This window comes from Parus major, chromosome 3 (genome assembly GCF_001522545.3).
Source record: "Parus major isolate Abel chromosome 3, Parus_major1.1, whole genome shotgun sequence".
In the NCBI taxonomy this organism is placed as follows: domain Eukaryota; kingdom Metazoa; phylum Chordata; class Aves; order Passeriformes; family Paridae; genus Parus; species Parus major.
Genome location: NC_031770.1, coordinates 78,512,489 through 78,528,952, shown reverse-complemented (window position 1 = coordinate 78,528,952; position 16,464 = coordinate 78,512,489). Strand labels below are relative to the sequence as shown.

General features: G+C 37.9%; 1 protein-coding gene across 5 annotated transcripts in view; it reads right to left on the bottom strand.

Annotated features, from left to right (window-relative positions):
- SNX14 (sorting nexin 14) overlaps window positions 1–16,458 on the bottom strand; it is a 45,598-nt gene extending 29,140 nt beyond the window's left edge. For 2 of the 5 annotated variants that reach the window (XM_015621609.1, XM_015621611.1), the window contains exons 1-7: window positions 16,387–16,458; window positions 16,183–16,303; window positions 15,276–15,352; window positions 15,085–15,163; window positions 8,457–8,500; window positions 3,926–4,013; window positions 223–307 (exon numbers count right to left, since the gene is read on the bottom strand). In XM_015621609.1, the coding sequence (XP_015477095.1) occupies window positions 223–307; window positions 3,926–4,013; window positions 8,457–8,500; window positions 15,085–15,163; window positions 15,276–15,352; window positions 16,183–16,287 (478 nt within the window). In that variant the 5' untranslated portion in view covers window positions 16,288–16,303; window positions 16,387–16,458. Of the gene's footprint in view, window positions 1–222; window positions 308–3,925; window positions 4,014–8,456; window positions 8,501–11,981; window positions 12,107–15,084; window positions 15,164–15,275; window positions 15,353–16,182; window positions 16,304–16,386 lie in introns of those variants that run through there. The other 3 variants (XM_015621610.1, XM_033512889.1, XM_033512888.1) reach the window with 2 other exon arrangements.
- Window positions 16,459–16,464: the final 6 nt, after the last annotated feature.

Sequence of the window (16,464 nt, the reverse complement as noted above, 5' to 3'; positions counted from 1 at the left end):
TGTAGGGCAATAAAAATCAAAATAGATAACACAAATAAGTACTGTAACTTTTTCCCTATTTGCCTTTGCAACCACCAGAAGAAAAATGCAAAAGGATCTCATTTTTTAATACAAGAGGCCATAAGGATAAAAAGATAAGGCAATATAATCTCAAAACATGTATAAAGGAAAATATTCATACTTGGCCTTTGAAACTGACAACATATTAAGTCTTGACATTACCTTTTTGCCTGGCCTTGGCTATTACTTCAACGTGTTTCATTGCTGCCTTGAGCATCTTCTTCGTGATAACCGTTGGAATGTCCACCTAAAGAATAATTTAATAGTTTCAAAATAAAACCAAAACTGTTCTATTTCCACCCCCCTAAAATTTATTATAGACAACCATCAAACATAGTAATTTGCTTATACGTTCCAGTTTGAACCATAAAATTAACCATTAAGAAACAATCCAAAATTCTCTAGGTGAGCTGACAGTGTCCTCATCCTTCTGCCAAGGTATATGAAAAGAAGTAGAACTAAATGCCATAAACAACACTGTTAACGTATTTATTGTCAACTCATTCCCATTATGATTCTTTCATTGACATAAATATAGCAAGGCAGTGTGACCTCTGCGTAACAGTATATGAAGCCCAGTTGTATGGGAAGATTTGACCACCAAGAAAAGGCTCAAGGTAACTATGCTCTGCTTCTAATCTCTGTGCCTTAACACTCTGCAGTCATGCCTACAAGGACTAAAACCAAAGACAAACCTTCCTACACACAGGGGAAAAAAATGTCACCCCTAAGGTGATGGCAGAGCCAAAACAGAATTTGAGTTAGAGAGTCAAGAGACCATTAGTGCCGAAACCAGAACCATGTGATCATAAGCCAAACAAAAAACATGTATGATTTAATCAAGAATTGTATTAGGGTCCTGCATTTCTATTTTCTTAGGTGGCTACAAAAATGGAAGGAGAACAATTCAGGCACATATGACCTTGTGGTATCTTAGCCCTGCTCCAAGCAGGCTCTGATCACAGTGCTCAAGGCTATATCCAAGCTGGTGCTGAAAACCTCCTGAGTTGAACACAGTCATCTCCTCCAGCCCCAGTCATCTTGGTGGCCCTTTGGTTGAACTTGCTCTACCTTCTTGTAAAGAAGAGCCCAAAACTGGATTAGTATCCTAGATGCCATACAAAGAGCATGCAGTGAAGGCAGTTAATCACTTTTCTTGATTTTCTCTGCTTCTGTCACAGCAGCCCAGGATGATGTTGGTGTTCTAAGCTGCCACTGATGGTTCATATTCAGCTCACAGCCTACTATGGGGCCAGGTCCTTTGCAGCAAGCAGAGCTTCTCCCTGAAGCCAGTCAGTCCCCAGCGTGTACAGTTTCAAGGAATTCTTTATCAACTGGAGCAGTTTTCACAGAACCTGATCTAGAAAGTGATTTATACTTTGCACACTCTTTACTTTAAACAAGAGATACCTCAGAGATGTAAAAACATACACCTGTAAATGTTCAAAATCTAAGAATTCTGAACAAGTTTCTTTGCTAATGAGGAATCCCTCCTCGATACAGCATCTTGACAGACAATGAAAGAGACAATGCAACTGCAAAGGCCACCAGAGCTGAGAGAAAAGTTGGTGCTTTTTATTCAATTATACAAGGAGAATATTACACATTCCTGCACACTCCCCTGTAATACTTGAGGTGCACAGCTATGACCTGACCTGGCCAGTCCAAATAAGCCAGTACAATTGCTTGGAGCTAACTAAAAATAAAGTCAGCTCCTATTTACAAGCACAAAAGGACAAGCTTCTGCTTATCAATGGAAAACCCTATCTTTTGTGCCTCACATTCCAACAGTAATTTCTAGAAATTAAGAGTTTCCTATGGCATGTAAGTATAGGGTAGTGTTTTCTCCTGCAGAGGTAACTCAAAGAGCACAGCCAAGGAAATTATTATCAACACTGCAGTACACATTGTGAACTTTTTTCAAAAACTTCAATCACATGCAGGGTTATCTCTACCATGCCATACAAAGCGTGGTGTAGCCCTTCTCTTTCCCTTCAAAACCCATAACCAGTCCAGAAATGCCCACAGCAAGCAAAATCCAGATTTGAAGTATTTCAGCATACATTTAAGAGCTGATTGGCCTAAAGTGCCTGTAACTTCATTCAACAACCATGCTTCAACCTAGGAAGCTTTAAACAAAAAACAAAAGCATTATTTTCATTAAAGCAATTTGTAATTTTTAGTCTCAACTCAAAAATAGAATATCCTTTGGCAAAAAAAATATAAAAATATAATCTCAAAAAAATGAAAAAACAGCCTGTGTTTTCTTGCACAGTTCTTCCTCGATTTAAACAATTTATCTCTATTAGCTAGAACTATTGCTTTCAAGCATTTAATAATAAATCCAAAACAGAGTACAGCTGCTTGGCAAAGGTATACAACTATTTTATTTTTCAACTGATGATGATTAATTTCTCCTCAACATACCCATTTCTGTGATGAACTTAATTTTGTAGGTCCCCTGACAGTGCTTAATACTGGCACGTCTTGAGTGTTTGTTGCACGTACTGCCTACACAGAGAACTGAAGATACTGCATTGAAATCCTCACTGTCAAAGGCAGAGATAGTAAAGTAACACTCTACTTCAAGATGCTGTAACTCACTTGAGATATCCCAGTTAATGCCTTATTACATGATCAATACAGGAGACATGGTCATATTCTGAGTCAACAATGGATCCATGAACAGTGCAACTAACACCAGCATGTATTACTACCCCAAATTAAATTTTAAGACCTTGGTCTAGATTTTCACTTTGAAGCTTTATTCCACTTTCACACCTCCAAAAAATGTCTGTGCTGCATGGACACTTCCTAATCTTCCCCCATGTTCACTTGAAAAAGCAACATGCCTGATTTAGAGTAAACAAAACAGTCATTTGGATTTGATATGTAAGAAGGAGCTAATCAAGCTGTTAATAAGTCATGACAGAGTAAAAACTTGTAGCTCAGAAAAATACTGCTGTTACTAAGGAGAGGGGAAAAAGACATATGTTTATGGTAGTGACTCCAACAGAGAGGCCAGCACTGACTAATTCTGGAAATTGAGTTAGCAACCCTTTCTACTTAGAACTGCCAGAAAGTTAGAAGCAGTTCTTGTGAAACAGGCTCAAAGCACTTTACCAGGAAATAGCTGTGCTGCTAAAAAGAAAGCACATACAAAAAAAGTGTGTGCTAATGTATTAAACACAGCAAATGAAATTTTTTAATCTTTAGCACTCAAAATGTGCCTGAAGAATTGCATTAATATAAGAACCACATCTGTTTTAATTCTTACAGTAACATGGTCACCTAATGTCAGCCTATTCTTTACAGACAATGTAAGGGCCTTGTTTGCATTTTCAGAAGACAAGCAAGCAGAAGCTATAACACATCTCACCATTTTCTAACAGGTCTTTTTCAGTAATTCTCAAAATGGTTTCCACCTGTCACCAAAAGACAGCTAAAAGATCACAAGGTTTTCATAATGCCTTTCACAAGGTCATATGTGCCTGTGTAAAAAATAGACCCATTTGCAACAAGTGGGGAAAGGTTTGACCAAGGGACCTTCACAGATCACTTATTCTAATTCCCTGCCATGGCAGGGACATCTTTCTCTAGAACGGGCTGCTCAAAGCCATATCCAACACAACACTGAACACTTCCAATGATGAATCTTCCAAGAAGGTTTACAACTAGGAAGGGGATAAGCTCCAAAAAGATGGGGTAGATACCACAAAGAAGTAACTTAGATAGAAACAACCTACACTGTAAGGCTGACTTTGGAATCACAATTTAAAAAAGAAATAAAATCAAGAACTCACTAGAGATGGACATCAATTACCTCTGATGGAAAACCAACACTAATACCTTTAAGTCACCTTACCTTGTGAATTCTCCGAACTAAGACAGATGCAAAAAACCGTAGTGTCCCTCTCAGTTCATCCACAGAGGACTCATCATCAGTAATATTTCTGTGGTGTTTCAAAGCATGGCATATGAGGAAACAGAATAAAATAAGTTTCTATTAATCCAACCGCAATACATTTGGCACTGTTAAAAGCGTAAGAATAAGAACATTCAACAGTGATACTGCAGCTGGAATGAACTGAAACAAAAGAGTCAGAAGTCTTCTGAGGAAATTACATGGCATTCCCACAATGTCTGTGCACACAACACTTAAGAAAAACATCAGAAAATTGCAATGATACACTAATTCCTGCTCTAATATACTATCTGCATGATTTTGACTGAATAAAATCTAACCTAGTTTCTACATATGGAAACAAATCCTAACTCCATGGTATAAAGGAAATTGAAATAATTTAAAGTGGCTTCTGCTTGGAAACAAAGAAGAATTTAAATAGATTTCCAAATTGCTATGTCAAAATATCGTCCAAACTTTTAATGTGGCTTGCCAGTTTCCATCTGCTGCAATAAAATGTGTTCAGTGAAAATTCATGGTAAAAATAATTAAACGTGATTCAAGAAGAAAAGTACGTAACTCCATGACTTTTTCGGAAAACTGAACAAAAACAGGAAATACACAAAGCCTTAGATGAAGAAACTGCAACTAAACTGAGTGGAAAAAGATATCATCGTGCCAGCATTCCACAAAATGCAAGCAAAAAACAAAAGTATACCAGTTATTAATATGAACTTTAGAGCATGACTAATATATTGGTAAAACTGAGGTACAACAGCTAGATAATGACAAAACAAAAGAAGTTGCATCCAGTTTTACCTAATGATCATATGCAAGAGCCACCACACTTTTTGGTGATAAATGAGTGCAGTAAGTAGAAATATTACTTGTGTTATAAAACAACACTACAAGCAAGAACGGGACATTTAAAAATAATTTAAAAAAATTATGCATAAAACATTTTACAGTATTCAGCATCCAACTTTTAAAGAGATTTTAGCCTGGGTTATAGAACATTCAAAGGCATGTTGATGATGAACAATCAGGTACAGACACTAGAGATTCCAGTGACCTGAGAGTCAAAGTATGTAACTAATTGCCTGAAAAAAACACCTCAAAGAAAGCAGCTTGGCACAAGAAGTACAGCCATCCTCCAACAGCTAATCACATGCAGATAAGAACACTGTAGGGGAAAGTTTGGTTTAAGATCAGCAGCTGACATTTTATAAGCAGTATGGTTAGAAAATACCCACACTGTCAAAGGGATTAGCATTGCCAAGGGATTAGCAAACAAACTGTATTATGGTATTACTAGCATTTGACAGACAACAAGATACATGAAGTAATTTGGACCAAGAAGTTGTTATTTTATTGACACTTGGATAACCAGTATCTTTGCTAGCTCTACTTGGACACGACTTTATGCCACATATTCTCACAATAGATTTGCAAAGACATTTTTTTAATCACCAACAGACTGAAGATTGGTGAAAAAAACATCATGAACCTGTAAAATGTCAAATCTCTAGTGACACAGGGGAAAGTCCAAATAACCCTCTTGGAAACATTTTAAAAGCTGACTGTGTTTTCCCAGAACTTTAGGAATATTAATTGTAAACAGTTACAGAGTCCAATGTCTCAAGAGAGATACACCCAATTGCTATCGCATGCAAAGTCTTACGGGATCCACTGATAAATGAAAATCATATACAAATAACAAAGTAATATTTTTTCCTCTGTGTGTCAATTATTCTTACAAAACTTGGCTAACTCTTTTTAAAAAGAAGCAGAAAATAAGTCGCAAGCTAATAAAAATGTAAAGCTATGGTTTGTAACTCAACAAAAATTCTGGATTTTTCTTGCATTACTTGCATTTAAAATAGAAGCAGCTCCATATGTGAAAACATTGTGTTTAGTTACCATCAAAGAAAAATGTTTTCATAGCAATACATTACAAAAATGTGGTAATCACTGAATTCTGTCCTCATCTGAAAGAACTGGAGTTGCAGTACCATCAATGACCAAAAATATTTAGTAAGAACAGTCACCCATTCAAACTTCAAACTCTATTTAAAATGAGGTTTGTATAAGCAAGATATTATATAGTTTTGATGTACAGCATAAGCAATAGACTCAAACCTGTGTTTTGTAACTTTACAAACTTGGGATTACTTACAACCATGCTCTATTCTTCTCATTCAGTTGAAAAAAACAATCTTAATATAACCAGCATAAATAATTTGAAAAATAATAAAAAAAAAATGTACACAGGTATAATGACCTATTTCAGTAGAGTTCACTGGATTTGAAGCACTAATCCTCATTCCCCTAAAGTGGTCTAAATTTAGGACCTGCTAATAAAATATTAGAAATTCTTACAGTTTATTAATGAAACAAGCATAAACCAGCTTTTATCTGCTTATAGCACTTTTATTCCTAAGCAGTCAATTTTAATTAATTTTGCATGATTTTATCTTTCAACACACCCTGTAAATGTTACACTTCCCTGATTTCTGACCGAGATACATCCTGGTAACACTAATATCCAAGACTGCATCAGTTGGCATAGCACATGAAACAAAAAAAAATTAAAAAAAAAAAAATAAAAAAGAGGCTGCTTCTGCACAAAATCCCTTCATGTGAAAGGTGGAGCAGCTAGCATAAGGAATTATGCACAAACTTTTCTTTGCAAAGGAACGTAGCCAAATGTTTTACCAGCATACCTGTCAAGTATGAATTGCCAGCTAGTGCTTACCCAGCCACGCTGCTAAATAAGGACAGCGTGGATGCAAAGGCTCTGGGAAGAATTAACCTGAGTGAGGTTTATTTGCTCAGAGAACAAACATGTCCTGTATCCTCTTTCCCAGGTGATGTGAGCTTTTCCAACAGTGCAGGTACAGCTAGAGCAGGAAAAGTCAGAACTGACAAGCTCTAAAAGGCAGCTCTCAAACTGTGACACAGTTCCCTGCACAACCCCTACTGGAAACACCTGAATGTCTAGACCAAATAGGATCAGATCTGACATTACCACTGCTAAACTTAAACCAATAAGCCTTTCAGGACCAAATTGTTTCCTGTAGAATTACCTGGGCATCACTGCATGCACTGTAAGTCACTGAACTCCCAGTACTTCAGGTTCACTGAAAGCTTGTTAGATTTTATTGGCATGGTGTGAATTTACAGAACTAGTTCAAAATCTGGAGGTGCAGCTATGCATAACTTAGGGCTGCTCACCAGAGGGCAAGATGGAGCAGAATGTAGGCTGGGTTGGCTTCATACCAAGTATATTTTACTCTTTATTTCTAACTGTATATTATACATACAGTGAATTATTATCTCCACCAGATGATATAGTCCAGACTTTCACTGCCTTGGGTGTCAGAGAGGTAGGCAATTGGTGGAAGCCAATTTTCCTTGTCGGTCCATAACAAAGACATTGAAGACATCATCCACCAGCCAAGAAAAAAAGTCTTTTCCAAACATGCAATACAGGAGATGGTTGCCTTACATTTCTTACTTTATCAACAACTCAACAGAACATGCTCTAGTTTTCTGTGTCTGGAAGTTTAAAACCTTGAGGTTCCTAGCATTCACAACACATGGTGCTAAGGCTCCCTCTGCTGTTTGCATCAGCAGAGAAGTTTCACACTTCAGCATATTCAACACACAAAGCTGGAGGTGAGACATGAAGGTATTGACCACTATCAAAATCCCAAGAGGCAAAGTGTGAACAGCAAATTTTAGATCCCAGAGACAGAAAAAAGTCTGAATGATACAGAGTAAAAATAAAAGAAATCATACTTTTTTTTAGGACAAATTGAACATTTCCATCCAATGAAAAAGTCAAATTCAGAATTAAGGCAAGATACTGTTTTAACATATTAATGCCAGCATTGTTAGAAATATTTAATACTGCAAAGCACTAATTAAGCCATAGTGTTTTCTTTATTCACTATTTTAAAGTTATTCACACAGTACTGTTCTATTCAGCGCAACATAATCACCAACAGTCTTAAAAGCCAGAAAATTATGAGATGATCTCCAAGAAGTTTGCCATATGTATTTGAAATACCTTTTCTTTAAAACCCTGCCAAGTTATTTATTTTTTTAAAGCAATGTGATAGATAAATATGCTTCTAATCTGGATGTAAATTTCAGAGGTAATGATGGATTGAATTTTTACACAAATTTTCATCAGTCTGTATTTACTTCCAAGTAATAAGTATCACAAAATGAACATATAAAAACAGACAATCTAAAAGTGTTTTTAGGATTAAATCCTAATTTCAAAATTACCTCTACTACAACTAAGCTATTAAAAGATCTGTTCTACTCTGCTAAGAGACAATAAAACAATGATTTGTAGCACTCAAAAGTATGCTTTATCTTTCACAAAGGAAACAGAAATGTTTATTTTCATGTGACAACTTCTTGAACAGGTTGACAAATATCTGTGATATTAAAAATAGTAACTTTTAGGTAAAGCTCGTACCTGTACCATGGATAAATAAAGTTTTCCAGCACCAACTCAAGCACCTGTGCAGAACAAAGACAACCATGTTACAAAATAAACAGTCTACTATTAATCTCTGTTAGAAGAGTTAACCTGACAAACACCTTTCAAAACTCATAGGACATAATTCATACATCATAAAACAAAAATGTGTAAGCTGTGATTTTGTTGCCAGATTAACCATTTTGCATCGTAATCAGTACTTGGGGCAAGTGACAGCAAAGTGATGGTCTCATCAGGTATCAACAAGAAACATCTGCCACAAGTACTATCAGTAATGTGAAGCACAGTGCCGTGGCCACTGTCAGGCAAATGCTTTAAAAAATGTAATCTTAACTTAAACAGCCCTTGCCTAATTTTTCAGATCAGTCCCTGTTCTTCTCTGACATAGCATGGAGCATCCCACAGGCATACTTACATACTACACTTACACACACTGCCATACTTTTTCACCCAAACCTCCACCTTCAAGGTGGGACAGTCAATCCTGTACACTCACCACTCTTGAAATGAGCAAGAGTCATTAAAAGGAGTTCCTATGAAAGCCACCCATAACAAGGAAGGAGACTGAAGGATGAAGTTTTCTTAAGATTCCTCCTCCTTCACTGGAGCCCCAAGATATCACCCACACTACCTTCTCCCACTGCAACCTATCCCTTAATTTCAATCAGTGTTTTAGCGATCCGTTTGTCCACATCGGCATCAATGCTGATGAGGGGAGTATGAGAGAATACATGCATTGCTATGTGAGCCTGCTCTGCCACGTTCTATAGAAGGAAAGGCTTTTCAAAGCCACTGTGAACAAAGAAAAATGTGCAGTCTGTTTGAAAGGAAAGCTGAATGTAACAGCTGATATACAAGTGTCATTCATGAGAATAAGTGTTACTCTTCATACAAAATCTGCTGCTGCGCTCATTCACACAGTATGCACTGCAAGAACTCAAGACTTACTAAATTTATACTATCTTTAGGGCTTTACATGCCTCTGCTCCTCTCATGATTATAAAAGCATACTCAATAAAAAACACACATGGCCTTTTTGATTCTTCTCAACTCTTCAGACCTGAACAGCTCATGAATACTCTTTTTCTGTCTTCACTAGTAGGAATATCACATACTCAGATTTGATAAGATATTTTCTCTTGTTCCATTTCAGTGATTTTCTTCCCCTCTCTCTGAAGAGATATTTGCAGCTTGGGGTAAGGTTAGATGTCAATGTTATAGACCACACAAAGTCATCAATGTCTTTTCTCCTACCCTTATGTGCTACAGCAGTAATAGATCTCGAAACTGTAACATCATCATGTGTTAACAATGGATGGGTAAGCTAAATGTTGTATCATGTTGTCCTGCGTCATCCCCACCCCACAATCTCATATTTCCATTTATAAACAGGGGAAGGGTGAGGGAAATGACAACAGATGCTTCAATTCCCAGTCTAGAAGAGATTAAGAAATCCCAGAGAACCTTCTATGGAAGTTAATCTTCAGACAATAGAAAGGAAATCACATCCAGCTCCAGTCAGCAATCACAGGCCATTCACCTTAAGAGCAGTCTATTAGACTACTTAAACCAACTTCCCTGATGCCTTCCATAAAACTTCCACTACATGAGCCACCAATTTACTCCAAAGAAACCTCAGTCTCACAGGTATTGTGACACTATTTTTGTTCATGCTGAGTTTCTAACATAATAAACCTCTTTCAAGGCTCAAAGTGCACTCTTCAGAAGAAGTGCCTTACAGAAGGCACTTGCAAAAGTGCCTTCCAAAAAAGAACTCATCTACTAAAGAGGCCCTTTTCCTTCTTTCTTCACTTCTGCCCTGTGCCTCCTCATCAGGAGCAACAGCAGCAGAGCTTCTTCTGCTCTGAGTGGAAAGTGTACTTGCACAGCCTTCATGCACAAGACAGCAGATTCAAAGGGAATACAACGAACTCCTCTTGTAACAGCTTTCTTCATTTATGATTACTACCTTTAAACTGAGAGCCTGTCTATCAAGCTTTCCACGAATGTGTCACTAGAAATTCAGTTCAACAGATCTTAACATAACTTACTGACCCTCTCCTCCTCCTCTCTAGTCCAATATAGAGGCCTCTGAGGGCACTAGAAGAATTGTTTCCAACAGTGAGCGATCTGATCCTTACTGCTGCTAAGCAAAACACGCGTGGTTCTGAGATTCATCTTCCCATGGTTATTAAATAAGCAAAAAGTAAAAGAAAAGTACAAGACCTGGTGACCCTTCCCACTCAAAAGTGGAAGACAAAGTCTCCTCCATGTTCATCCCACGTTGCAGTAACTGAGTGCCAGCTGAACCATTATTTTACAGACTTGCCAGTGTTTCTCTTCCACAGCCATACTGTAAGAACAAGCTTTATGCTTCCACAGAACACTGCAGATAATCCTACTAGACAAAGACATGGAAACAGCAAGCACAGGGACAGACAACTAACTCAAACTGCACTTTTCACTGGAGTCCACTTATCACTGGTCAAGATATCAGAGGGCAAGACACGTTCTACTAGGACTCAGGTTATCTATATGGCCCTAATAAAAAAAGTGTGGACACAGAAGGCAACCCCTACTTGCAAATTAATTAAACATGTGGCATGGCAGAGGCAGTTAAGTATGATGCTCCATTCCACCAAGGTGCTTTACAGAAGTTAAAGCAGAGCTACTGTGTGAAATCACCGCTACTGCAAAAACAGAAGCATTCAAGAAGTAATAAGCCATTGACTGCCACTAACTGGATTTCAAGGCATGCAGTCCATCCTGTTTTTCCTTGAACCCTATCAGTATTTGAGATTCAGTGCAATTCTGCTGGACAGAAAAAAAATCTGCCACATCATCCACTGCACTTTCATAAAGCACTAGGGAAGCAGGACACGTGTACCCACTTCCATTCTAGCAACAACAAAAATATTATTCATGCACAATTGCTCACACTTCACACACTCCAATAAACTGGATGGGACACCTCAAAGAATGACAGCTAATGATAAGCCATTTCCTTGTCTGTAAAGTATTACTCTCCAGTTTTAAATACAAATGATGAGTCACTTCATTTAAAGCCTACCTATTTTTTCAAGCATTTTACGAAATGACTGGTTTTACTATGCGTGGGCAGCTTTGAATTGGAAAGAGATTACAAGTGTAAAACCAAATGCAGCAGGTAGCAATAAAAAAAAAATTAAAATAAAGAGAGAGAAATAATTTTCTAGCATGCACTGCAGCACTGTAAGCTAGTCAGTGTTCGCTGCTGAGACAAGCTTTTTGGGGACTGCCACACAACTGACCCCAATTGTCAGGAGGAGGAACTGTAGAGACGAGTGATGGCTGAGTCAGTAGCAGGTCAGAACTACTGGGTCCAATTAGAACATAAAGGAGCAAGGATTTGGTACATAAACTACAATAAAAATTATAAACCCTTAAGACAGCTGAGGCCACTTCCTGGGGGTAAAACAAGCTATTCTAATAAGAAAGTATACAGTCCACTGTGTTACTTACTGAAAGAATTCAGGACTTGCTAAGAGCACATTCAGGCAATATCTGATTTCTTGTCATGTATTTGTCTATTTCTTGCTTTTAGAAAACAATTAAAAAAAAACTTGTCTCATAATCAAGCCAAGAACCTGAGAAGAATTAAAAAAAAAAAAAAAAGTGAGATCAAAAGACAGCTGCACCTTGATCCAGTGGGACATTTTTTTCACAATGCTGATCAAGAGTAGCTGAGCAGCTTTCCACAGATGCGACTTACAATCACCCCTCACATAGCAAAAATGAGATTGTAGAGAAAAAGTTCATTAACAAAACAATAGGATTAAAATCTCTCTCATACAATCTGTAGCACCTGGATTATACACAACGTAAAACTGACCAACTGATATCATGACCTAATTCAAAAAGAAAGAAAATACAGAAGAAACAAACATAATGCAAAATGGATTAGAACCTAGAAACAAAATTATACTTAGGTCACTGCATTATTTTTGTGCAGGATACAGCCCAAATTATAAAATATTGATGGATGCATGGTTGAGACAGTTTAGCATTCAACTATATCAACAAACATAAATGCAGGGAGGAATGTCCAGGCACAGGTTTTGTTATTCTTCTAAACCACGCACAGCAGCTGAACAGACTAAAACAAGACTGCAAAAGACTAAGAATTTGTGAAGTGAGACAAACTTTCACTGCAATCCAAGAAAGAACAATCCATACTTGTGAAGAAAACTTGGATTTCTGATTTGAGTATTAAATTATTCTGAAAGCACTTGAAAACACAAGCTTAAAGGCTATACACCTGGTACAAATTAGAAACATTTGGAAATCAGAATGTTGCCAAAATTCTTCAAGCTGCAAAGAAAGAACTAGAAAAATTAAAAAATAATAAAAAAAATCCCAAATTATTCCAAGTATTTGAAGAAACTGCTTTTTAGAAGCAGACTGCGCTCTGCACTCCTTTAGAATTTAATTAACCTTAATTCAGTTCACACGCTATCAGCTTCTCTCTAATGTATGACTAACCCACAAAAGAAAGTAAGAGCAGTCTCTCCTTCCAACCTGAAGCAGGCTATCCAATTCCAGGCCAGCATTACATGCTGCATCCTCAGAGCAGATGGTCAAGAGGAATATGGTGTGGGCAGAACCCCTTGCTACACTTTTAACCAGTAGAGAAGTGTTGCAATGAGGAACCATGCAGTGAGATTTCTCATCGCAAATAGTGTCTGTTCAACAGACACTAAAAAAGGTGGCTCAGACTACTTGCTTGGGTCCATCAAACCCAGAGGAGGTTGGGTTGAGGAGGGTGACCCCAGCTTGCTGCAGTTAAGCATACAAAGGAGGTAAAGGAATGAGAAGTATGGGCGTGGATACACAAAACCCACATCTGCAGTGTTAAACAAAGCAGGGCCTGGGACATGCCACTGAAGTGAAAAGTAACAGCAAAGAAAAGGCCACTATTTTGGTAAAAGCTGAACTACAGCAATAACATACAAAATGCCAAGAAGATAGCTATGGTATCTACTCATATCTCTTACAAAGAGATACTACAAAGAACCTTTACAGCATCAAATTCCCATTTAGGCCAAACAAAAAAATTTCCAATTCTTCGGCCTTTACAACATCCTTTGGTAGACTGCCACAGCTATTTGGTACCCTAAATCCTAAAAATGTTAAATGCATAGAAACATTTATTTTACATTCTATTATTAAAGCAAGGGTCTATAGAAATTCTAATCAGCAATACCGTCATATAAATACACTTAAACTTATTTTAAAAAATACATTAAGTAACTTTCAAAGAATAATTGTTTACTTCTGAAATCACGGAAGAAGTCACTTTATTCAACAAGAGGAAGTCAACAAGTTATAATCTGTTCTTTTTAATAAACACTCCTCAACTGTCCATGCCTTCCTTAAGGTTATCAATCTCCTCCCACTCCTCCAGTGGGCCATGCCTGGGACAACATCTCACAGAGCTGAACTAAAGTGTTAACTTATACCACAGACACACATGGCTTTGACTTCATGCACTATACTGTTAATTGCAAGAACACAAAAATCCTCTCACTTCTGCCATGCCAGTTGTTCAACCTCCTACCATAGAATTCCAAAGCTGGAATTCTAAATAAATGGATATTAAGCTATGTATATGCTTTGTGTATTTTCCTAGCTTAAAAAACCACAAAGTTTATCTGTTTAGCTCCTAATATATTTCATCAATTACTAATCAAGGAAATAAACAAAAAAACAAGCCCAAAGAAAAACTGCTCTTCCAACAGCTCCTTTTTAAAGAGATTATAACAAAAAAATTCCTGATTTACAGTCTTACTAAAAAAGATATCTGTATTATTCTTCTTTGAGTAAATTCAGCAATTTCTTTTTTTAGACAGATTTTGTTACAGCTTTGTCTCATGATTTTAAATAGTTTCATAGAATGGTTTGGGTTAGAAGGGACTTCAAAGATGATCTAGTTCCAACCCTCTGCCATGGGCAGGAACACCTTCCACCTGGCCAGGTTGATCCATCCCACCTGGCCTTAAACACTTGCAGGGATAGGGCAACCTGTTCCAGCGCCTCACTACTCTCATAGTAAAGAATTTCTTCTTAATATCTAATCTATCTGTTTGAATCAATTTCTCCTTGTCTTCTCCCATGCTCTTGTAATAGCTTCTTTCCACCTTTCTTGGAAAGCTAGGTATTTGGTAGCTCCCTACCACCAAATTACCACCTTCATCACAGAACAGAAGTTGGAGCAAATCATCTTTTACCCTCAACCCCAAGAAGCTAAGCAGGCTGAAATCTTTAACTTTTTTTTAAAGACTCAGACACATTCAATTATAACTGTTCTTTCCATTATTTTTCCCAGTTTACACAGACATTTCTTCTATGTTTTAGGTGCACTGCTACACAAGCAGTCCATGTTTAAAAGCAGGCCACCTTGGCTTCCTGCTCCCAGCAAACCTCCTTTTGATTTGATTTCCACTTGAAAAAATTAAAATACCTGTGAGGTACATCTGAACCACCTCTGAACCAGAAGCAAAAAGTTTCAACACGTAATAGAAACCCACAGAACTTTAATGTACTGAAGACACAATGCACCAATTACCTCCGAAAGTGACGCATCAACCTTGGAAGGCACATTCAGATCCAGCCATGGCTGATAGTTTTCCAGAAGCAAAGTAGGTCTGGAGGAGAGCATGGAGAAGTTTATGTAAAATTGTGCAATTGACAGTTTCCTACTGTGAGGTGCAAAATGGCAATAGTACTAAGCTTACCAGTGCCACATAGGTAATTTACCTGTGCCTCTTGTATTTGACCTTGCCACATACAGCACAACTGTGACCACGGGAAAACAGCTCCGGCAATTCCAACTGCTAAGAGATTTAGGCAAGTTTACATTCTCCAAAATAATGCCTCTATTAATATACCAACACATTTGTGAAATTTCCTTTTAGAGCATCCTATTACACAGATCTGAATAAAGACAAACTTGCTCTTCCAACAGGAAAACCAGGTAACAAGGCATGGTATGAAAAACAGCCGGACCAAAAAGAAAAATTGCTTCTCCTAAAACAAAGTGAGAGGACACATATATCCTCTCACATCTCCACTCATCTCCTTGTACATTATTCAGTCTAGTAATCAACCAGATGGTTTCTCTCCCTTACATATAGCCTTGAACTAGCCCTTTTTACACCTTTTTAGCCCTATGAAATTCTACATTGAACGGTTTTAAGTTAGAAAAGAGCAATTTACTTTGGGAACAGTTTTCTCTTTCAAGTGCAGTATGGCTTAGAGAATTTTGATTACAGTGAGCACAGAAGACCCACCATTGGTCAGAAGGAGGGCATCTTTAGAAAAGAAAAAGCCCCATTAAAGAAGCAGACAACAACATAATTTCTCCACTGCTTGCTACTCAAATGCTCAAAATGTACAATGAGGGAAGCTGGAAACATCATCCATCCATGGACACTCCAAGAAGCGGCCTTGCAGCCATACGTGGATCTGATGGGACTATGCAGAAACACGGTAAGAATTCAAACTCTTAATCATCATTTATTCGCCACACCTGTCAGCAGGAGTGTATGAGCCGTACTGATGCATCGTATTTCTGGAAGCAGCTAGGATTAGAAAATAATTGCTACTCCGTATAAATTCTTATCATATTTCAAGGAAGCACAAGACTCTTCACTGACATATTTACCTTGGGCTTATATTTTATTGTGAACAGAATATTGGGCAGGAGGGAATCCGGTCCCAATGAGCAGTAGAAGGTGACGACCCCAGCCACGAACGACCAGAAGATCATCAAAACATGAAGATACCTTACAGACATAGAGGAAGGAAAAGCCTCTGCGTGAGAAGGCGCCGCGCCGCCCGCGCCCGGCTCCCCCACCCGCCCGGTTACCGGTTGAGGAGGAGGGTGGCGGTGCCCAGCCCCAGGAGGAGGCAGCAGGAGAGAGGGTACTGCCGGCAGGTCTCCCGC